Here is a 24,807-nt window from a genome sequence, read left to right as displayed (position 1 = left end):
AATGTCTCTCTCTCCTCCACTGAAGCTGAATATAGAGTCATGGCGACCACGACAATGAAAGTTGTTTGGCTCAGACAACTGTTAACTGACATGGGAGCTGAAGCAACACAAGCTTCAAGAATGTGTTGTGACAATAAGAGTGTGATCTATATTGTCAGCAACCGGACATTTCATGAACGCACCAAACATATTGAGATGGACTGTCACTATGTCAGAGAGGAATATCTACATGGAACCATTGATCTGCCATATGTTACATCAGAATATCAATTAGCAGACTCCTTCACCAAAGCTCTTGCTGCTCCCAGATTTCACTTCCTCTTAGACAAACTTTTGTTCATTATACCGTAAGTATGAAGGAGAGCATTAAAATGTAAAATATAATATATATAATATATATAATAATAATATTATATTATATTATTATTATATATTTTTTATTTTCTTTTTCTTTCTCTTTTTATTTTATTTATTATCTAGTTCATTTAGAACTAGATATTATAATCTAGTCAAGTCTCAACTAGGACTTGACTAGAATATAGTCGTCGGACCTAGCCGTTGTCAAACGGCTATATTTAGAGCCGTTGGACTAGGTCCAACGACTCAAGGAGAGATTCCTCTCCCTTTTGTACAAATAGGGGTCATCCCCCTTTATTGTATATCAACTTTTTAAGCATTTCTTGTGAAGAAATAAAGATTTATTATTTTAGTGTGTTCTTTCATTTTTACCCTTTTATGGGTTGTGTTTAAGATGCCTTCAATAGACACTCTTTTGAAGGATTCTTGCACTTTTGTGGAAGATCACCATTTCATTACATTAGACGTTAGAAATACTTTTTTAAATGGGGACCTTTGTGAAGAAGTTTATATGGATCCTCTGTCGGGTCTTGATATTGTGAAAGAAAAAACTCTTAAACTTAATAAAGCTTTTTATGGTCTTAAACAAGCTACAAAAACTTGGTATGATCGTTTTAGTAAAGTTTTTTATAGTGGTTTTACTTGTTATACTGATACTACTCTTTTTGTTAAGAATGAAAGTGATCACATAACTATTTTATTGTTATATGTTGATGATATGATCAACATTGGGAATGATAAAAAGGGCATTGAGTTTATTAAAAAAGTTCTTAATAAAAAGGGCATTGAGTTTATTAAAAAAGTTCTTAAAAACAATTTTGATATCCTGACCTTGGATTTCTAAGGTATTTTTTAGGGACTGAAGTTGCATATTTTCTTCGGAGATATGTTCTGCCTCAAATGAAGCTTGCAAGTTTGACTTGACTGACGAAAATAAAGTGGAGGCTCCAAGTAATAAATGCTAAAATGAGAGCCAATGATGGACCTCCTTTAGAAGATTCCACTCCTTATCGTCAATTAATCAGATCTCTAACATATTTGTCTATTATCAGGCCAGACATTGCTCATGTTGTATGCAGCGCAAGTTAGTTCCAGAATGCTCCTTCTCCTACTTACATGGTAGTTGTCATGCGAATTATCAGATATCTCAAGGAAACTATAACAAAAAGATTATTCTTATCTTCTTCATCTCTAAATTTAATTGCTTATACCGACTCTGATTGAGGTGGAAACCCTAATGATTGTATTTCTACCACAGGTTATTGTGTTTTTCTAGGAGAATCATTAATTTCTTTACCATACCCTAGGTTCTCCTTTCTTCTAAGCAAACTTTTGGTGATCACACTGTCAACTTGAGGGGGGGGTATTAAATATATATATATATATATATATATATATATATATATATATATATAAAATTCCTTTTATCCTTTGTAATGCCCACTAGGGGCAATTTAGTCTTTTCCTTTCAATGTAAAACATGCATGTCCTTTAGGGTTATCCTTTTAGTTTCTTTTTATTTTTCTTATTTTTGTTTTTTATTATTTCATTAAATGATGTAAGGACCCTCATTAGAGTCGTTGGGATACCCCCCAACGGTCACAAATGTGACCATTGGGGGGCTCCCAACGACTATGGGTGCCCCCTAGGTCCCATTTTGTGTAAATATGGGGCTTTGCCCCATCTTCCATTAATGTTTTTTCAAGCATTTCAATAAGAGATTCCTTATTAATTTAAGCTCTCTCATCCTCTTTGTGTGTGTTTGGTGTTTGCCCTTTGTGGCATATTGTATCTTGTCCATTAGAGACATTGTGCTTATGTGATTGTGCCTTCTTGTAGTAGTCACTTTGTGACATTGTTTTTGGCACTTGTATTTCATTACACAGGTGTTCAGATTTAGGTGCAAATTCTTGGCCAAAACCCAATCCATTCCAGACAGGTTACCCAAAATCCCTAGATACCCAGCCCAAGGTCCATTCCCAAATATCGAGTGCTGAAGAAAGGACAATTTTGTTCTTTGAAATGTACCATCATGGTACTAGGTAGCATTGTTTGCCTTGATAAAATTTTCCATTTTGGATGATCTGCAAGAAATACCAAACATCAATGACTGTAATCTAAAATTCTTGAAGTTTATCTTCAATCGATTAATCATCCTAAATAACTGCTGTAATTTCTTATCATTCAAATTATTCAATCCATATGTAAAGAATGTTTAGTTGCAAGAGTGTTAACCTCACTTCCTCTTACATTCTATATTCTTTCAATCTTTCTCTATCTTTATTTCTTTGATAATGCTTAATGTTAATGATCCTTAGCATTTTCATATTTAATTACCTTCCTAAATCTTTCATTATGCAAGATTCACTCGTATAACCTTTCACATAACCTCCTCCTTCTCTTGTATCACACTTCCACTTCTTCTTTTTTCTCTTTTCGGACGTTCAGCATTAGTGATGTTTAGTACTATCATATTCAATTCCCTTCCTAAGTCTATGGTTCCATAAGTTCTAATCATATGCATTGTCAGTTAATTACATGCAATCTGATTACCATATAGAACATATTCACAATGAGAACTCTATTGAAGTTCTTGTTAAATATTACTACCAGTATCTTAGTTTTCAAGACAATTTAGTCAGGGATAAACTAAAAAAATGAACCTAGCCATTAAAGTGTATTATAATGAAAAAGCTTTTCTTGGACCTATTATGGCTCCCACACTCATCATGCTCCACTGTTACTCCACAATGAGTTCTTCCTAAAGACCTCAACCGGAAAATGCTGCTCTTTTTTATGAAAAACGCCTTTCAAAATTGTCACTGATAAGATTGCCACTTTGCAATTTTTGGTATAGTATAAGCTATCAGAATGTGCACTGCTGTGTGCAAAGTATAATACCAGGTAACAAATTGTTTAAATGAATACCATATGATAATACAAAACCAATTCCGGTTTTCAATAAGGGAGGAAGCATTGAGAGTGGAAATTATTATAGATCACTTTAGCTCTAGAACTGCTACTCAAAAGCCCTAGATAGAAAAGACACATTGTTAAGACTGTGTTCAATTAGAGGTCAAAATTTGGCCACAATGGTCGACAGAATGCAGTAAAACTTAATTGGTTTACATTTGAAATAGCGATCAACAGCCAAAATGCTGGTCAAGAACTTTTTATGAACAAAATGATCATCATTGCTAATGTGCTTTATGCATTCTATAAAATCTTTGTCTTTTGGAGGATGCAGTTGTTTACTGATACAATAACATGGTTGTGTGAAGACAGACCTCGGCAAGCAGTCATCATGGTGAAATTTTTTCTGGTAGGGTTTCAAAATTGCCTTGCACCATACTTGAAACAATTGTATTTCATTTCAAGCAACTCTAGAATTTTCTAATGGATGGTAAGTTGGAACCAATTAAACTTGCATTATTTTGTCTGTCCTACATGACTGAGTCATAGCATTTCTGGTTCTGCTCGAATTTACCACCAAAAAGAACAATTTATATTCATGATGGTATCAAATAACAGATCATGGACGATACTGTTTGCACAGCATCAAACATATGGAAGTAAAATTGGAAAAATGAAGTTGAACTCAACCAAACTGGACAAGTACCTTTAATAAACATGCTTAGGGATAGAGGATCCTTTTGAATGATGAATGTACTAAAGGTTTGAATGACAGACATTAACCTTTTGCCAGTGGAAAAAGTGTTCATGCCTTGGTAATGGAGAGCACCCATTTGCAGCTGGTAAGTATATGAATGGCATTCTTTTCATGGAAAACACTTGGCATGGTAAGTAAACTTTGAACAAAAGTAAAGAAAGATGAAACTAATGAAATATTCAATTTTCTTATAAAAACTGGCATTTCATGTTTTTCCAAATTCAGGAATCTTTACTTCAACCTTTCCCAGTGTAAGTTGGAATATGCCCCTATCAATGTCCAAAAGAAGATACTGTTCCAGTTACAATATGACAGATAGCTCAAATGACAAGCACACAATATTGACTTCAAAAGGTTTCCATTACATAGCATACAGCTTGACATGCCCGATCAACATATGGGTATCTCCTATGTCTGTGTAGGAGAAGAGTGCCGATGATATACAGGCATCAGTGAAGGTTTGAAAATCTACAATGAATTTCCATGTTCCTAGCATTGGGATGCAGTTCAACAACAACTACTACGCTTTCATCCCAAAACAATTGGGGTCGGCGATATGAACCAACAAAGAAAATCATTCTGGGTCTTCCACATGAATCCTTCTCCTCCAATCATTTCTATCCAATGCCATGTCCTCGGTGAGGTTCAAAGCATTCATATCCTTTCCTATCATCTCTATCCAACTCTTCCTAGGCCTACCCCGACCTCTTTTAACTAATATATTTTCTCATTTCTCCATCCTTCTAACTGGAGCATCATTAGGCCTTCTCCGAATATGTCCAAACCACCGTAAACGATTCTCTCTCATCTTATTTTCAATGGGTTCAACGCCTACCTTCTTACGTATCTCCTTGTTCTGAATCTTATCTTTTATTGTATTTCCACACATCCATCTAAGCATACACATCTCAGCTACACTCATTTTTTGAATATGATGTCTCTTGGCAGCCCAACATTCCGTACCATATAGTAAAGCGGGCCTAATAGTCGTCCTATAAAACTTTCCCTTCAACCGCAATGGCATTCTACGATCGCACAACACTCCAGTTGCACTTTTCCATTTCATCCACCCAACCTTTATCCTATGATTTACATCTCCATCAATTTCTCCATCCTTCTGAATGATAGATCCCAAATATTTGAAACAGTCATCCACCGGTATTTCTTGCTCACCAAGCTTCACTACACTCCCATCACTACTTCGTTGCTTACTAAACCAACATTCCATATATTCTGTCTTACTCTTACTCAACTTAAAACCTCTTGTTTCCAAAGTTTGTCTCCATAATTCTAACTTAGCATTAACCCCAGCTCTAGACTCATCAATCAAAACAATATCATCAGCAAACAACATACACCACGGCACATTTTCTTGAATTGATCTAGTAAGCTCATCCATCACTATAGCAAATAGGAAAGGGCTTAAAGCAGATCCTTAATGTAACCCAACCGTTATAGGAAAATTGGTTGTCACCCCTCCACAAGTGCGGACATTGGTTACTACTCCTTCATACATATCCTTAATTATACTAATGTACTTGAGAGAAACACCTTTCTTCATCATTGTCCACCTATCGTATGCCTTCTCCAAATCAATAAAAACCATATGCAAATCTTTGTTCCTCTCTCTATTTCTCTCAATAAGTTGTCTAAGAAGATGTATAGCTTCCATAGTTGATCTTCCAGGCATAAAACCAAATTGATTCTCCGATATCATGACAACCTTCCTCAACCTAGACTCAATCACTCTCTCCCAAAGTTTCATAGTATGACTCATGAGTTTTATACCACGATAGTTTGTGCAATCTTGTATATCACCCTTATTCTTATATAGAGGCACCAAAGTACTCTTCCTCCACTCATTAGGCATCTTATTTGTCCGCCAAATCTTGTTAAAAATATTTGTCAACCATTCTAAACCTTTCTCTCTCAAGCATTTCCAAGCCTCGATAGGTATACCATTTGGGCCAACTGCCCTTCTTGATTTAATTTTCTTCAAAGCCTCTGCCCTTCTGGGATGCAGTTCAAGAATTGATTATTAAAGAGTTAAAGCACAAGTCACTGCCAAGGTATACATCTTAAGGGCAATGTGGCTATCCAAGTTGCAATGACATGGGAAAACTGGTTTAGCAGAAAACCAAGTGCCAAAGTTCAAAGGCGAGCAGGCAACAAATTATTTGGGGTATTATGCATTCTTGAAGCTAATCTTAATCACAGTGAAAGGTACCACTCCAAATGTGTGTTTTCGGTGCTTAACACGGCCCATAAAACAGTTGATGCATCTTAACAAATCAGCGAAAAGAAGTCCCATATTCAAAGGAAAGAAATATACATAATAAAATAACAGAAAATCTAAAGCTAGTTTTTGAACCTTTTCAATAGTTTATAAATGTTTGGGCTTTTCTTAAATGTTCAAGCATAAAAGAGTTACTAATCCAACCACGATAAAATAGAAGCAGACAAGCATCAAGCATGCTGTATAATTCACTGCAAAAAAAAAATCCACAACCTGGACAAGCCACAAAATAAAAGGTAAACAATTATCCTGATAGAGTAACAAATATATACAAATTAGAGAGCAGAAAATAAACAAATGAGAAATTGGAAGTTCATATTTCAGCCTAGGGATATGTTAAAAAAAACTAATGATTCTATCACTTAAATAAAGTTGACATGTTTCCATACTGTATAATTTGGAAGAACTCCACTATAAAGCAAATACATGAGTACAACATGATTGACGGAGTTCCTGAATTGTATTTATCAAAGGAAATATGACCTGTCGTAGACCTTCATGATTCAAGACAAACTGGGAACTTTTCCAATCACCATGTGGCGCAACTGGATTCCCTGCAGGTGGTGCAAGCAAGTATCCCACCTTTAGGTAGGGCAGGGGCAGCTGTGAAACAAGATTTCATGAGAACAGCTAAAATACATCTATATATACTTTTTTTTCAGCATTTGTTTTCAGGTAAACCAATAGCAAAAGAAACTGACAAACTGTAATAAACAAAATTATCAAGATAGCAGCTAGAGCATTTGACTACCAAAGATGATAAATTGGAGACACAAACCAAAGCTCCAAACGGGTAATTAAAACCAAGGAACAGACAAGATGAACAAAATAAAAATTCAAAAAAAAAAAACTGGCACAAGTAATCCTTGACAGGGAAAAATGTGAAATATTGTAATGAAGATCATAATTCTAGCTTGGGATCGGAAACAAGCCAAGCTCGATCATGTTCCACTCATACAGAGCATCTTCAAACTTGTAAAATAGGCTCGGCAAACTGAATATGAACAATAGGTACTCAGCTTGGCTCGACTTGTAGAAGCTCGTAAGGTAGTAATAAATATACTTTAGATATATTTTACAAATATTTTGCATGTACTCTTTTGTAATCTTATTTCTCCCAGCTCTAAAACAATGTATTTTTTTCTATAAACAAGGCAGCTCAAATTCAGCTCATTTAGGTGGCGTGTTGAGAAAGATCGATCCGTTAAGGATAGCAATGCAGCTGCCAGAATACCACCGGAGAACATTAAGTCTCCTGGAGCTCAGCTTTCATCCTCAAGCATGCCAGAAGCCTGTTCGACCTCCAATTGGCCCTCTCTACGTATGGACGGTCAGGGGTCAATGGCATCCAGCACTTGGCAAGCTGCTGGTACCGGTGGCTGGTATTCACTGGCAGCAGGGGCTGTCGAGCAACCGTGCTGCCCTCTCGTGCCTGGGATGCCTGTTATCTGAGTGGGGCATCTCCTCCAGTTGGAGGAAACATCCATGGCTCGAACAGTCTTTTTTCTTGAAATTGTCAAGGGCACTTAAGGACTGCTTAGACACTGATTCGCTGTGTGTGGAAGATGTCCGTAGATTCATTTGGGGTGATTTGACAACATCTATGTACGAGCTGTGACTCAAAAAGATGATGGTGTTCCCATTCTTTTACATGGATCCCCCCTTGGAGGCTCTCTAAGAGGGGAAGGGTGCAGGGAGCGGGGCAACGGATTCAGGGTGAACGGGCGTGCGATCGAGAAGCTTTTTATGAGCTCGTAAGACACTTGGCCGAACGTCCAACCAAGGTGCTCGGGAGGGGGATTGGGTGTGCGAGAAGTGCTTCTATGTAAACTTCAGATCCAAGGGGTGCTGCAAGTGTGGAAAGGTGCTTGTCCTCAAACAACCCAAATCTCATCTTTTGCAGCTTCCCCGATTCAAAGCGGGCAGGAGCAGTGGAGGGACGAAGGACGGGAGACATTGCGGACTGAGAGGGGCATGTCAAACCTGATGGCTTTGCTGCACAGCAGTCATTCAGGTCAGCCCTCCTGTCAGGCATGGGTCCAAGAACGGAACAGGAGGGGGACACCTGTGTATGGCGGGAACGGTGATGGTCAAGGTAACACCGCTCAGTGAGTTCAGTAGGGTGACGAGAGCAGGGGGTGTCGGTTTGGCCGGGACCTTGCAACGTTGCTATTAAAATACAGCCCCGCCAAGAAGGTCGTCAGCAGGTATGGCGCCGGAAGGGACAACACAGGGAAGAGTGGCCGGCTTGTAGGGAAATCGGGCAAGCCGGCGAGCCTGCTCTTTTTCGGCAGGGTCAACTGATGAAGCTTCTTCGTGATCCAGGATCGAGCATTAAGGGAAAGGGAGGTGCTGATTGGGCATTGGAGGGTGGTGGCACAAGAAACTGCAAGAGAAATGATGATGTGAGGGAATAGGCTGACATGTTTTGGGTCTCATAAAAATGAAAATTGTTTTTTGTTATGAGTCGCTTACCATTCAAAGGAACTCAATGGGTGGGGCCCACTGCAAGAGGTTCATCATTATTGAGCCTCAAATGTTGCCTCCTTGGCCCCTTTGGGCAGTGGGCCTACAATGGCTCAAATGATCCTAGTTACCGTGTTTGGGATCTACCATGCAGGAGTCGCATCGCCGACCCCACTGCCACCCTCAATACTCGGTGCCCAGTCTGAGCTGCCCAAGTGTAATGAAACACGCAGAAATACAATGGACTAAAGGAAAACAAGAAACAATAAAGAGTCCACAAGCACTAGTGCACCAAGGGACAATACAATAACCAAGTGACAACAATCCCAAGCACACTATAAGTTCATACAAAAGCCACTAAGGGCAAGCACAACATATAAAAAATAAAATATACACTTGGAAAAGCATTGAGCATTATAAGAGGGAGAGTGCCTTTAAATAGGCACTCAAGGATTCAAATGGGCTGGTCCATCTTGTAAAGCCCAAGTTTAAAAAAAAAAAATTAATAATAATAATAATAATAATAATAATCCAGACCTGGGTCAAATCTGGATTCAAACCCGGTAAGACCCCCCACCCCCGTGCCTATTTAAAGCACGTAGAGGGGCAGGATTTCTCATTCGAGAAACCCTCCCCCTCTCACTGCCTTCTCTCTCCTAGCTCGCCCTCCTCCCCTGCGCCGCTCCCTCTCCCCTATCCAATCATCGCCCTAACCCCCCGCTCCTCCGTCCTCCTCGATTCGTCGGAGGAGTCCCAGCATCGGCAGCTCCCTGCATCCCTCTCCCTCTTTCCCTCTCAGTAGGTCGGTGGGTAGGGGCATGTTCCCCTGCCCCTGCTTCCTTTTTGGACCGGACAGCGAGCAGGGGCTGCACCCCTGCCCCTTCCTCCTTTCCTTCGTTGTGTGGCGGGCAGAGACGCTGCCCTGCCCTCTTTTGGGGTCTCAACCTCCTTTCTTTTTAAATTTTAAAGCATATATGATTCTCACTTTTTATTCTTTGCAGCTTGCGCAACAGATCCCGATCGCACCCCGCGGCCCGAGTCCTTCATCACTTACACTCGAAGGCCTTCGCAACCCCGAGACTCCCCAAAGTAGGGAAAAGTTGCGCAAAAAAGACAATGGACGAACTAAAATTAAACAACTAAAACTAAAATGAAAAAATGACAAATACATATATATATATATATATATATATATATATATATATATATATATGTACGCTTTTAACTCAAGGACGTGGTTTCTGAAATGAAATGGGGATCTTCGAAACACGAGCTTTGATTAACAAGAGCAAGTGTCAAGAATGACACTAAAGCATAACCCTTAAAAAGGGTATAACTGGAAACAAAATAAAAATAAAAATGTATTCTTTATTGATATGAAAAACCAATTGCTTAAGAAACATTGGAGTGAAATACAAGAGGGGATGCACCCCTTTATATACACAGCTGAAAGAGGACTCAATAGAGCTGTTGGGCACAGTCCAACAGCTCTATTTAGAGTTGTTGGAATGTGTCAGTCCAACAGCTCTATTAAGAGCTGTTGGACTGTGTCAGTCCAACAGCTCTATTGCTAGTCAAGTCTGGACAGGACTTGACTAGCAACAGTCATTCTAGTTCAAACTGAACTAGATGACATAAAGACAAAAAATAAAAATAAAGGAAAAAAAATACAGAAAAGAAAGAAATTAAAAATGTATTTATATATATATATATAATAATATAATATTATTATATATACATATATGTACAGTTTTACATTTTAACACTCCCCCTCAAACTTACGGTACAATGAGCGAAAGTTTGTCTAAGAGAAAGTGAAATCGGGGAGCAGCGAGAGGCTTTGTAAAGAGGTCTGCTAACTGATATTCTGAAGTGACATATGGCAGATCAATTATCCCGTGTAGATATTCCTCTCTGACGTAGTGACAATCCATTTCGATGTGTTTGGTGCGTTCGTGGAATGTTCTGTTACTGGCAATGTAGATCGCACTTTTGTTGTCACAACACATTTGTGAAGCCTTTGTTGCTTCAACTCCCATGTCAGCAAGCAGTCGTCGGAGCCAAACTACTTTCATGGTCGTGGTTGCCATGGCTCTGTATTCAGCTTCGGTGGATGAGAGAGATACCTTCTGCTGCTTTTTACACCTCCACGAGATTAATGATTCCCCTAAAAAGACACAAAAGCCAGTGGTTGAGTGTCTGTTATTGGGATCACCTCCCCAATCAGCATCAGTATATGCAATTAAATCAAGAGAAGAGGAGGAAGATAAGAAAAGTCCTCGTGAAAGAGAGGACTTGATGTATCTGATAATACGCATGACTGCTCCCATATGAACAGAAGTAGGAGCATGTTGAAATTGACTTGCTGTATGAACAACATGTGCTATATCTGGTCTGGTAATGGATAGATAGGAAAGGGCCCCGACAAGCTCTCTGTAAGGAGTAGGGTCTGCAAGAAGTTCTCCATCATCAATCTTCATTTTAACATTAACAACTTCTGGAGTGTCAACTTTCTTATCATCAGTAATACCAGACCTGAAAACAATATCAAAAACAAATTTAGTCTGAGATAATAAATATCCTCTAGGAGAATAAGCAACTTCAATGCCTAAAAAATATCTCAACAAGCCCAAATCAGTCATTTCAAAATGAGATTTAAGAAGTGTTTTGATTGTTTCAACTCCCTGTTTATCGCTTCCGGTGATGATCATATCATCCACATAGAGAAGAAGCACAATGATCCCTGCATCAGAATTCTTAATAAACAAAGCAGTGTCAGTTAAACAGAATTGAAAACCAATATCAATCATAACACGACTAAACCTATCATACCAAGCTTTTGGTGCTTGTTTAAGTCCATAAAGAGTTTTTTCTAAGCGAAGGACTTTACCCTTAGGAATACTTAGACCAGGAGGGGGTTCCATATATACTTCTTCAACTAGCTTTCCATTTAAAAAAGCATTTTTGACATCCATTTGAAAAATAGACCATTTTTTGATAGAAGCTAAGGCAATTAAGGTTCGGACAGTAGTCATACGAGCCACCGGAGCAAAGGTTTCTTCATAATCAATCCCATATTCTTGGGCATAACCTTTGGCTACTAAACGGGCTTTATATCTTTCAAGAGTACCATCACTCTTGGTTTTAATTTTATAAACCCATCGACATCCTATAGTTTTCTTCCCTGGAGGAAGATCTTGAATATTCCATGTAGAAGCCTTTTCAAGTGCATCTAATTCAACTTTCATGGCTTCTATCCATTTGATATCATTTTTTGCTTGAAAATATGTGGATGGTTCTTCATATGAGTGAATTAATGCAATAACTGCCCTATATGTGGGTGAGAAAGACTCGTATGATACAAACTTTTCTGGAGGCCTCGAGATTCGGGATGATTGTCTAGTTGGAATGTTAGAATATTTCTCAAGTGCACATGGAGTATTAGACTCTTGTCGCCTGGAATATTGAATACTAGTATCTCTATGAACTTCTTCATTTTCAACATTAAGATCAATAATTCTTGGATCATCATCAAAGTTACAATCAAGGTCATATTCATCAGATGTTGATGTTAGATCTAGCAAAAAGGAGTACTCAGTGACGTCTTTTAATTTTCTAAAATCAAAGAAGCTCTCCTTTTCAAGAAAGGAAACATTTCTAGACACATATAGTTTATTATTTTTGAAGTCAAAACATCTATAACCTTTCTGGTTTTCAGCATATCCTAAAAAGGCACAGGGAATCGCACGAGGGGAAAGTTTATCATTTTTGTCAGTAAATATGAAACATTTGCACCCAAATATTCTTAATCTATAGTAGTCTGGAGAAATGTTCATAAGTTTTTCAATGGGAGTGATATTTTGTAACGAAGAAGATGGCATCCTATTAATGAGATAGGTGGCAGTTAAGGCAGCTTCTGCCCAAAAGTCTTTAGGGACTTGATTTGCTATTAATAAAGTTCTAGTGGTTTCTATAATATGGCGATGTTTTCGTTCTGCCAGTCCATTTTGTTGAGGTGTATAAGGACAAGATCTTTGATGTGTGATGCCATGCAATTTAAGATAATTTTGAAAATCTGTGGATAAAAACTCTCCCCCTGAATCTGTGCGAAAAATAGTAATATCATTTTGAAATTTGTTTTTAACCATATTATGAAAAGTTTGAAAGTATGAAAATACTTCAGACTTATGTTTGAGAAAGTACATCCACGTATGTCGGGAGAAATCATCGACAAAAATAACATAGTAAACAAATCCTCCTTTAGAAATTACTGGTGCAGGACCCCAAACATCCGAGTGTATTAATTCAAGTGGTCTTGAAGAGAAAAAGGTTCTTTTCCAATGAAAAAGGACCCCAAACATCCGATTACAAGGAGAGAAAGAATAGGGATAGAAGAGAAACAAGAAGGAAAATGAGAAAGAAAGAAAGAAAAACAATACAACAAGATGTGAAATCTTTTCCAATGAAGTGATAAAACACTTCTCTTCAAGTGGCGAACACTTTTGCAAATGGGCACGGAAACCGAGGCAGCTTTTCCTCAAGATTTAGTACTTCTGCGGCTCTGATACCATGAAATGAAATGGGGATCTTCGAAACACGAGCTTTGATTAACAAGAGCAAGTGTCAAGAATGACACTAAAGCATAACCCTTAAAAAGGGTATAACTGGAAACAAAATAAAAATAAAAATGTATTCTTTATTGATATGAAAAACCAATTGCTTAAGAAGCATTGGAGTGAAATACAAGAGGGGTTGCACCCCTTTATATACACAACTGAAAGAGGACTCAATAGAGCTGTTGGGCACAGTCCAACAGCTCTATTTAGAGCTGTTGGAATGTGTCAGTCCAACAGCTCTATTGCTAGTCAAGTCTGGACAGGACTTGACTAGCAACAGTCATTCTAGTTTAAACTGAACTAGATGACATAAAGACAAAAAATAAAAATAAAGGAAAAAAAATACAGAAAAGAAAGAAATTAAAAATGCATTTATATATATATATAATAATATAATATTATTATATATACATATATGTACAGTTTTACATTTTAACAGTTTCGCGATCATTTCCTTTTCCTTTGTCATTTACTGTTTTCTGTCTTTACCTTGCCGTCGTGCTTTAGTGCACAGGCTTTTGCTTTCGTATTTAATGTTCATGTCTTTACTTTGCTGTCGTACTTTAGTACACAGGCTTTTGCTTTCGCATCTATTGCTTATGTCTTTACTTTGCCGCCGCACTTTAGTGCACAGGCTTTTGCTTTCGCATTTACTGCTTCTGTCTTTACCTTGCCGTCACGCTAAGTGCACAAGCTTGCATTTTGATACATGTAATTACATAAATGCAACCTCGCAGGGCGTGCAAGAGCGTATACCATTCTCGATCTTTTCTAGAAGATGTGAATTTGTGTATGAATACTACAACCTCGAGAAGAGGATTCCTTGCACAGATCCAGCTTCTCAAACACGCAGTCTTGCAAAGCAAAGTTTGAAAGCCTTGTAAGTTACAAAATAACAACTAAGTTTCCCTAAATCGACGCATTTGGGAGAAGTGTTTCAGATCTGTGGCGATCTTATATTATGCAAGTTGTACTTCTATTTCAAAAGACTAAACATGTCAAAATAAGTTATTTGATTACATCATGTCTTTGCGAAACTTTGAGTTGGGTTTTCTTTTGAGAAATCCATACCCCTCTCATCGTAGTGGTACTTTTAGATAGGTACGGTATGTTTTTACTCTGATGAGTAGAATGAGAGGTTTGTGGTAACCTCCAAGCATGCGAATAGCTCGTTGTGAAAATCATTTACATAGTGACATTTCGCTTTCACAGGCAAGATGCTCATGTTGGTTAAAAGGACCAGAGCATGTCAAATATAAATTAAAATGATTATATAGTTTCTTTTACAACACATTAAAGCTGGGGTTTCTTTCTAAGAAACCTATACCCCTCTCATCGTAGTCGTACTTTTAGATAGACACGGCATGTTAACACTACGATGATTAGATAAGAGGTTTATGCTAACCTCGCAACGTGCAAAGGTACAATGATGAAATGAAAATCACATAAATGGTGATGATTCGCCTTCACAGGTAAGATGCTCGAGTGGGTTGAAAGACCAGAGCATGTAGAATGGGTCATCAGCTAAATAAAACTTGACACACACATTCGCCCGTTGTTTTTCGTCAAGGGAGATTATGGGATGATACAAAAACTCTAATGAACAGGTTGTTAACAACCACCCGTCGGGCAAATGACTCGGTATCCCCAATCATTAGAGTTAGAGGACAGGACTACTGAAAATTATCCTAGGTGGCAGATCCCATAGACTTCTGCATAAGTTGGATGCATCCCTTAAACGAGTGGCCTTTGAGAAATTCTCTCTCGGTCATTGGTCGTCCCCTTAGGAGCGGACTCAACTAGCTACCCAAGGTATCGAAAATACATAGCATAATAAACCCCCGGATTAGTCTCAGTTGTTTCTACGATTCGCGTCTGTGCATACCCGCAGGCCAGCTAATATCGAAACAAAAGTTACCCTGCTCACATTACTTGTTGAATTGTGCATTTTGTGTTAATTAACTGCTTATATGTATTAGTTGACTGCTTATTACTTGTTTAAATCAAATGCTCATGCTAGTTATACCTTATTACTTGATAAAATTGCTTACCAAGTTAGAATGAAATTCATATGCTTAATTTTGTTCTATATTGTCTTAGTTATGCACCTACCAGTTTTTCGTGAAACTGGCATATTTTATGGGTACAGGTGATAATTAGGTTTACGAGACGAGCGATGACATGATTGCAAGATGGCTTCAAGATCCCACTGTTTCTGATGACGTTCTGCGTTCAGGATACATTTTAAAGTTTTGCATTTTGTATAAAGGTTTCCTCAAAAAATCCCATTTTTGTATAAACTCGTTATTTCCTTTTAATACATATGATTTTCTAAATGTTTTGCGAGGATTCAATCTAGTATGAAATGGAAGTTTTTACACTAACGCACCCAAGGTTGTTAACTTGTTTCTTTTCTTTTTTTTGTTTCCGCTGATTTACTAAAACAAAAACTCTGAAAATAAAAGATTTTCTAGTCTCTTTCCCACTTTTTGAAAGGTTTACAAGTTCGAAATTTTGGGGCGTTACACATCTAGTCATTGGACCAGCCCCAATGCCTATAAATATAGCCATTAGGACCAGTCCAACTTGACTTGTCCAACAGCTATAAAGAAAGAAAAATATCCTTTTTAGGAATCGAATGGATTCAGACAAACCATTTTCTGAGTCATCCCATAGAGGGTCGACACCTATTACATATGTGAAATGATTGAAATACCCTTGATGGGTATTTCAGTTTACATAAAACACTATGAATACATATACGTATATTAAAATATATATACACTATATTTTAACACTTTCTCTCAAGCTTACGGTGAGATCACCAAAAAGTTTGTCAAGAAGAGATACAAAATGAGGTGAAGGCAAGGCCATATCGAAGAAGTCCGCCAACTAACATTCTGAAGTCACATAGGGCAACTCGATAATTCCTCTTAAATATTCTTCTCGAACATAGTGATAATCCATGTTTATATGCTTGGTTTGTTTATGAAAGGTGTGATTGCCGCAATATAGATGATACTCTTTATTGTGGCAACATATCTTCGTTGAACTAGAGATAAATAAAACCATATCTTTGAGAAGACTCCGCGACCAAATAATCTTCATAGTTGTTGTTGTCATGGCTTTATATTCTGCTTCGATGGATGATAAAGAGACCTTTTGTTGCTTCTTATACCTCGAATATATAAGTCTACCAAAAATATAGAAACTAGTAGTTGAGACTAGCATTAGGGTTACCTCCCCAATCTACAACAGTATATGCAATTAAATTTAAAAAGGAAGATGATAGAAATAACTCTTTGGTTATAGAATTCTTAATATATCTAATAATTCATAGAACAACACTCATATGCACCATAGATGGAGCATGTTGAAACTGACTGGCTGAATACACCGCATGAGCAATGTTTGGTCATGTAATGGATAAGTAGGTTAAGGAACCAATCAGTTGGCGGTATGGAGTTGGATTTTCAAGAGGAGTTCCATCTTCCAATCTTAATTTTGCATTTACAACTTTCGGTGTGTCAACCTTCTTATCATAAGATTTATAACTCAAGCTTTGCATAACATTGCTACACCTATCATACCAAGCTTTGGGGGTTTGCTTAAGCCCATACAAAGCTTTCCTTAACCAAAGAACTTTTCCTTTCGCGATCTCAAGACTAGGAGGAGGATCCATGTACACTTCCTCATTTAGGTCTTCATTCAAAAAGGCATTTTTGACATCAAGTTGGTAAATATGTCACTTTCTAATGGATGTTAAAGCAATGAGGGTTCTAACACTAGTCATATGAGCTGCGGGAGCAAAGGTCTCCTCATAGTCTATCTCATACTCTTGTGAATGACTCTTGGCTACTAGTATAGCCTTATATCTTTCTAAAGAATCATTCCCTTTTTGTTTTGACTTTATAAACCCACCTAAAACCTATATTCTTTTTTTTTATGGGTAATGGTTGGATTTCCAAGGTCTTGGCCTTCTTGATGGCTCCTAGTTCTAGATTCATGGCATCAACCCATTCGAGAATTTCTTTTGCCTCATTGTAGGTTAAAGGTGTTAAAATGTATACTCAAGGATATTATTGTAAGTATAAATATATATACTTATATACATAGAGATACGTATACATATGTTATATGTATACGTATCTCTATATATAAGTATATATATTTATACATTTTCTCCTTTTTACCCGAAAAGGGTATTTTAGTCTTTTTACATTTTACGCATATTCCATTTGGAATATGCTGTAATTTTTCCTTTAATTTTTAAATTTCTTTTATTTTTTATTTTTCCTTTTTGTTATTTCAAAAAGGTGCATTGGGGGTCTCCCCAATAGAGTCGTTGGGGAGCCCCCAACGATCACAATTGTGACCGTTGGGAGCTCCCCAACGACTCCTTTGGGGAGCCCCCTTGCACCCCTCCTTTCTTGTATAAATAGGGGTGTTCCCCCTTGTTGTAACAAAAGCTTGAGAGTCTCAAGCATTTGCTTTTATATATTGAAATACATGCATTATTGCATGTTTATTATTTATACGCTTTTGTGTATTTTGTTCAAGTGTTGTGAGAGTGCTTTCGTGCACTTCTTTTATAAAGTTTTTATGCTTGTTTATGTATTGTCTCTTCGTAGACAATTTCACATGGTATCAAAGCAAGGTTGGTGATTGAAGATCGTGGGATCCTCTTTTGTTCGAGTGCCTCGAAAACCGTGCCTTCAGATCTTTAGAGATTGAAGTGGTGGATCTTGCTTCTCAAATATTTTAGAAGGATCTTGTGCAAAGTAGAAGTTGAAACATTGTATTGGTAAGTTTTTTTTCTCCTTCTCTTTACGCCTTAATGGGTGAGAAAGAGTCTCACTTTGCCCTTGGCTTCAAGTTGAATGGGTCCAACCATCATATTTGGGCCGGGAATATGGAGGCTCACATAAAAGGAAAAGGATTGTGGGGTTATGTGCAAGGAACGATTCCGGAACCGGAACCCAAGATAACCGTAATGGACAGAAGCGATATCAAGATTCTTGAGGGAGAGGAAAGAATCAAAGCTCTTGAGGAATACTCCAAGAAACACGACGAATGGGAAATGAAGAACTTCAAGATTCTTTCTTGGTTCTTCGCATCCGTCGAAACAAAGATTAATGCCAACATTATCAAATTCAAAAAAGCATCGGAAGCTTGGCATTATCTCGAGAAGATGTATACATCAAGAGATCTATCTCATAAGTATTACCTTCAAAAGAAGGCCCTCTCTCTTACTCAAGGTGAAATGTCTATTAGGGAACATTTTGCCGATCTTTCTTCTATTTGGGATGAGCTCTCTATGCTTGAACCAAAATGGAGTGGAGAGGCAATTGAACTCCGCCACAAGCAACTTGAAGAAGATCGTTTCTTCAATTTTTTAAATGGGTTGAGACCGGAATTCGAGCAAATAAGGTCATCTCTTCTATCCTCATTTACTCCTCCCTCTCTTGAAGATGTTCTCACCAAATTAAGTGGTGAGGAGACTCGTATGAATTTATGTAAACAAGGACCAAGTGTTCTTATGGTTCCTTGTAATCATGAAGAAAACAATGAGGTTAATGCCGTATCAAGACCCGGAAATAATGTAAAGACCTATCGGCCTCCTCATTTTAAATTCCAAAATCAAGGAGGAGATGGTGGACAAAGAGGAAAGCGGGACTATAGCAAGACTATATGTCATTTTTGTAAAGAACCGGGGCATATCAAGCCCGTATGTCCCAAATGGAAGAAGCTTCTCGCTATGGCCACCACCGGCGCACCACAAAAAGAAGAGGCTTCATCAAGTGGGTCACTCGTTGAACCAAATAATGGAAGCGCTTCAACCTCTTCTCAAGGGGGCTACATCCGGTGCCGCCGTGTCTACTTCTTCCATTCCAGGTAAAGTCTCTTGGCTCTTGGACTCAGGTGCATCCTTTCATATGTCCCCAAACATGTTTTCACTTTCCGATTATTCAAAAAATGCTTCTCCATCCTTTGTTTCCACTGCGGATGGAACTTCTCTTGAAATCAAAGGAATAGGTAATTTTGAAACTCAAGATTTTTTTATTCCAAAAATTAGATTTATACCTAAACTTAACTTAAATCTTCTCTCTGTTTCTCAACTCTCGGATCATGGTTGTGATATTAAATTTTCATGTGATAAATGTTTAATACAGGATCACCTATCCGGGAAATTGATTGGGGAAGGCTTTAGAAAAGGCGATTTATACTACATGGAATCTCTTCAAGTTCCAAAATCTTTTTGTAATGTTGCCCGAAACAAAGATATAAACATGTGGCACAAAAGACTTGGTCATCCTAATATCACCAAGTTATCTTACTTACATTTTGCAAAGGACCTATGTAAAAGTTCTTTATATTGTAATGACTGTATTCTCGGAAAAATGCAAAGTTTACCTTTTGAGCAAAGAACTATGTTCTCATCAAAACCCTTTGAAATTGTTCATTCCGATGTTTGGGGACCGGCACCTGTTGTCTCAAAAAGAGGCTTTTCTTATTATGTTATTTTTGTGGATGATTTCTCTAGATATTCATGGATTTTTTTTCTTAAATTCAAACATGAAGTTTTTTCATGCTTTAGAACCTTCCATTCAATGATCAAGAATCAATTTAATAGTAACATAAAGATTTTTAGAAGTGATTCTGGAGGAGAATATCTCTCCAACCAATTTAAAATATATCTTGAAGATCAAGGAATCATTCACCAAAGATCTTGTCCTAAAACTCCTCAACAGAATGGGTTGGCCGAAAGAAAACATAGACATATCATTGAGACCACTAGAACCCTTCTTATTTCCCAAAACATCCCAAAAAAAATTTGGGCTGAAGCAGCTCTTGCTTCTGTTTATCTAATAAATCGTTTGCCTTCTAGAATATAAGGAAGGATATCCCCTTTTGAGATTTTGTATAAACTCGAACCGGATTATAATAGGTTACGAGTCTTCGGGTGTAAGTGTTTCATACTTATGGATAAGAATGACAAACTCTCTCCCAAGGCTATCCCCTGCGCTTTTCTTGGATATTCCGAAACTCAAAAGGGATTTCGATGCTATGATCTTCGAGAAGATAAATTATATGTTTCTAGAAATGTAACTTTTTTGGAAAATGAAAGTGGATTTGAAAAAAATGTTTCTCAACAAGAAAATTTTGATTATTCCTTCCCTTTTGACTTATTGTCTAGTAATGATGATACATCTAGTGATGATGATATATCATCAAACCATGATGAGAACATTGAGAGTAATGTCGAAGAGCATAACCAACAAGAAGGCAGGATTTCAAGTAATCCTATAACATACTCTCGTAGAAACCAAGACACCTTTAGAAGTGCTATTGACCAATATAGTGAACTTGTTCTTGTTCTCGATCACCGAAGGTCTGAGAGGAATAGGAGACCTCCCACTCGTTTTGTCTCCTTTGATTCTTTTTCACCCCGATATAGGGCTTGTCTTAGTGTCATTCATTCTTATTTTGAACCAAGAAACTTTGAAGAAGCAAAGAAATGTATAGAATGGCAAGAAGCTATGCAAAATGAACTTAATGCTCTTAAAAGGGCTGAAACTTGGGTTTTTCAAACTCTACCTATAGAAAAAAAACTATAGGTTGTCGATGGGTTTTTAAGGTTAAAACTAAGAGCGACGGATCCCTTGAAAGGTATAAGGCTCGCTTAGTTGCAAAAGAGTATGGGCAAGAGTATGGGATTGATTATGAAGAAACTTTTGCTCCTGTAGCCCGAATGGTTACAATTAGATGTCTTATCACTATTGCATCTATTAAAAATTGGAATATCTTTCAAATGGATGTAAAAAATGCCTTTTTAAATGGTGATCTTAATGAAGAAGTGTATATGGATGCTCCACCTGGCATGGAGATCCCTAAAGATAAAGTCCTTCGTCTTCGAAAGGCCCTTTATGGTTTGAAACAGGCCCCCAAAGCCTGGTATGACAGATTTACCAGTATAATGCTGGAAAATGGCTTCTCCTCATGTTATACTGACACTGCTTTATTTACTAGAAAATCTAAGGCAGGGATTGTAATATTATTGCTATATGTTGATGACATGTTAATTACAGGTGATGATGTTCAAGGAGTCAAGGGTATTAAGTCCGTCTTGACTTCAAAATTTGAGATGTCAGACTTGGGTTTTCTGACATATTTTCTTGGAATTGAGGTTGCCTATTCGCAACGTGGTTATTTTTTATCTCAGTCTAAGCTTTCTTGTGAGATTATTGACAGATCAGGAATTTTTTATGACAAAGTATGCGAAAGTCCTGAAGTTGTGGGAGCCAAAATAAAGATTGACGACGGTGTTCCTCTAATCGATCCTACTCCTTACAGACAGTTGGTAGGTTCTTTAATGTATCTCAGCATTACTCGACCTGATTTGTCACATGCTATACATATCGCCAGCCAGTTTCAGCATGCTCCTACAACCGTCCATATGAGTGTTGTGCTTCGCATCATCAGATATTTGAAGGGAACGGTGAATAAGGGAGTATTCCTATCCTCTTCTTCTGAATTAAAATTGCTTGCTTATACTGACTCAGATTGGGGAGGTGACCCTAGTAACCATCACTCCACCACTGGTTTTTGTATTTTCTTAAGAGAATCTTTGATCTCGTGGCGATGTAAAAAGCAACAGAAGGTCTCCTTATCATCCACGGAAGCCGAATACAGAGCCATGACATCTACCACCATGGAAATAGTATGGATTCGACGTCTTTTGGAAGATATAGGAGTAGTTGTCAAAGAACCAACAAAGCTTTGCTGTGACAATAAAAGTGCAATCTACATTGCCAAGAACCACACATTTCACGAGCGAACAAAGCATATAGAGATGGATTGCCATTATGTCAGGGAAGAATACTTGAAGAAGGTCATTGATCTACCTTACGTGACGTCTGAGTATCAACTTGCGGACTTCTTCACAAAAGCTCTTTGTTCGCCTAGATTTCATTTCCTTCTTGACAAACTTGCGGTTATCACACCGTAAGTTTGAGGGGGGGTGTTAAAATGTATACTCAAGGATATTGTTGTAAGTATAAATATATATACTTATATACATAGAGATATGTATACATATGTTATATGTATACGTATCTCTATATATAAGTATATATATTTATACATTTTCTCCTTTTTACCCGAAAAGGGTATTTTAGTTTTTTTACATTTTGCGCATATTCCATTTGGAATATGCTGTAATTTTTCCTTTAATTTTTAAATTTCTTTTATTTTTTATTTTTCCTTTTTGTTATTTCAAAAAGGTGCATTGGGGGTCTCCCCAATAGAGTCGTTGGGGAGCCCCCAACGGTCATAATTGTGACCGTTGGGAGCTCCCCAACGACTCCTTTGGGGAGCCCCCTTGCACCCCTCCTTTCTTGTATAAATAGGGGTGTTCCCCCTTGTTGTAACAAAAGCTTGAGAGTCTCAAGCATTTGCTTTTATATATTGAAATACATGCAGTATTGCATGTTTATTATTTATACGCTTTTTGCGTATTTTGTTCAAGTGTTGTGAGAGTGCTTTCGTGCACTTCTTTTATAAAGTTTTTATGCTTGTTTATGTATTGTCTCTTCGTAGACAATTTCACAAAAGGTTCATGAAATGAGTAGATAGACATAAGGCAAACCCTATATCCAGTGTTGTGAAAAGCGTTCAGGCGTAGCGAGGCGCTCCACCAAAATCTGAGGCGAGGCGTAAGCCTCAAGGCGCAAAGCGTAAGCCTCAAAAAAAAATTTTAACTTAAAAAAAACTATAAAAATTATCTAAAATTATAAATAAATAAGAAATGCTTTATTGATGAAGCGCCAACCAACACGAAATAAAAAATCTCAAATAAATACGAAAAAAATATGAGATTAACATGTAAAAGTAACATTAATGCAGCAACTTGATCTATATAAGTATCTAATTGCATAAAAACGGAACTACCAAATGAACAACATTAAGCACTCTCAAAGTCTTCAAGTGCTAAGAAGAAAAAACGCATTACTGTTTCACCATCATCTGACCATTCACAAACACAGAAAACAAAGGGATGAGTACCAAAGACTTCCCTTGTTCAAATTCCCATAAACAGAAAACACAACAAAGGAGAAAATTAACAAGAAACCATAACTCCAAATGGAATATCACCACAACACCCACCTATCATAACACCATTACCACCATAGCAACAAGAACTAAATCCAAGCAAACCTCTCAAAAACCACCAAACATGGGAAAATTTCAATATGTGGGCGCTATAAAAAGCAAAATCAGGGAACACCCACTTTCCCAAACCATTGATTCAGCAATTGGGTATTGCATAAAATCACAGAAAAAGGAAGAATAATCAAATGGGCATATGGTCCAATGGCTTGAATGACAAAAAAGAAGTGAAAAAACAACCTATAGTTTCCTCCGTTGCAGGATTGATGACGGGAAGACACTCCCCATTGAATGGTTTTTCAAACCACCAGATCAACTCTTGAATCACAAACGAGATAAATCACTATTGCAGCCAAATCTATCCAAAATAAACCTCCAAATCTTCTTTAACTGGATAGAAAATAAAAACATGCTGATTGGACTCCTCACGACAACCACAAAGCAGACACTGGTTAGCCAGTTGAATGTCATAATGTTGCAGTCTGTCAAACGTTGGAAGCCTGCTCTTACAAGCTAGGTAAACTGTCCATAAGGCCCTAGGTACAACATGCTTATACCAGAGATATTTGTACCATGCCTCTGCAGGAAAACTCATGTGCAAAGTCCTTCCAAATCACACCACGAGGAACTGAATAAAAAATCGTGTTTCCCCACATGAGTTTATTTGGGCCCCAACTAAGCGAGATCGAGTGCAAGAGTGAGGAAGACACTAGCACATGAGAACGAGAACCCTTGCGCTCTCTAATGAAGTCAGCAGTCGATAAATGAAGATCTTTACGCACTAGATCATAGTCTTCAGCCACAACAGTGTTTAGTAGAATATGGGATAACCAGGGCTTAGTCTAAACTCTGCATGTCTCAACTCTCTCGAGCTATTAAACCAAGCATCTTGGGATCCATTCGTAAGTTTGACAAAGAAGTAGAAGTGACACGAATGTCTAGCAGAAAAATGGAACTACCAAATGAACAACAGTAAGCACTCTCAGTGAGGAGTCAACCAAGAGAGAAATAGGGAATCTGAATGGGAGTTAATAGGGAATCTGAATGGGAGTTAATACCCACCAAAGGCGACGACAGGCGCTCCGCCCCCTGTCGGTCGACCAAGAGAGGCAAGAGAGAAAAGCAGATTGGGGGCGACAGGGGGGCTCTGCCCCCCTGTTGGTCGACCCATCACTGAGAAGAAGAAGCAAAGAATGGACTGTGTTTACCTGTTACCGGAAAACGCAGAGGTC

The 24,807-nt window shown here is 37.8% G+C and overlaps 1 protein-coding gene across 1 annotated transcript in view; it reads right to left on the bottom strand.

The window, feature by feature from the left end:
* Positions 1 to 24,807, bottom strand: part of LOC149828396 (protein HLB1-like) — an 86,070-nt gene that overhangs the window by 21,850 nt on the left and 39,413 nt on the right. Inside the window, exon 12 of the mRNA XM_090017555.1 lies at positions 6,807 to 6,926. Coding sequence (XP_089873681.1) covers positions 6,807 to 6,926 — 120 coding nt within the window. The remainder of the gene's footprint in view (positions 1 to 6,806; positions 6,927 to 24,807) is intronic.

This window comes from Nuphar pumila, chromosome 9 (genome assembly GCF_984573655.1).
Source record: "Nuphar pumila chromosome 9, dmNupPumi1.hap1.1, whole genome shotgun sequence".
Taxonomy (NCBI): Eukaryota; Viridiplantae; Streptophyta; class Magnoliopsida; order Nymphaeales; family Nymphaeaceae; genus Nuphar; species Nuphar pumila.
Note: the sequence above shows the minus strand (reverse complement) of the source record. Positions and strands in the feature narration are given on the sequence as shown.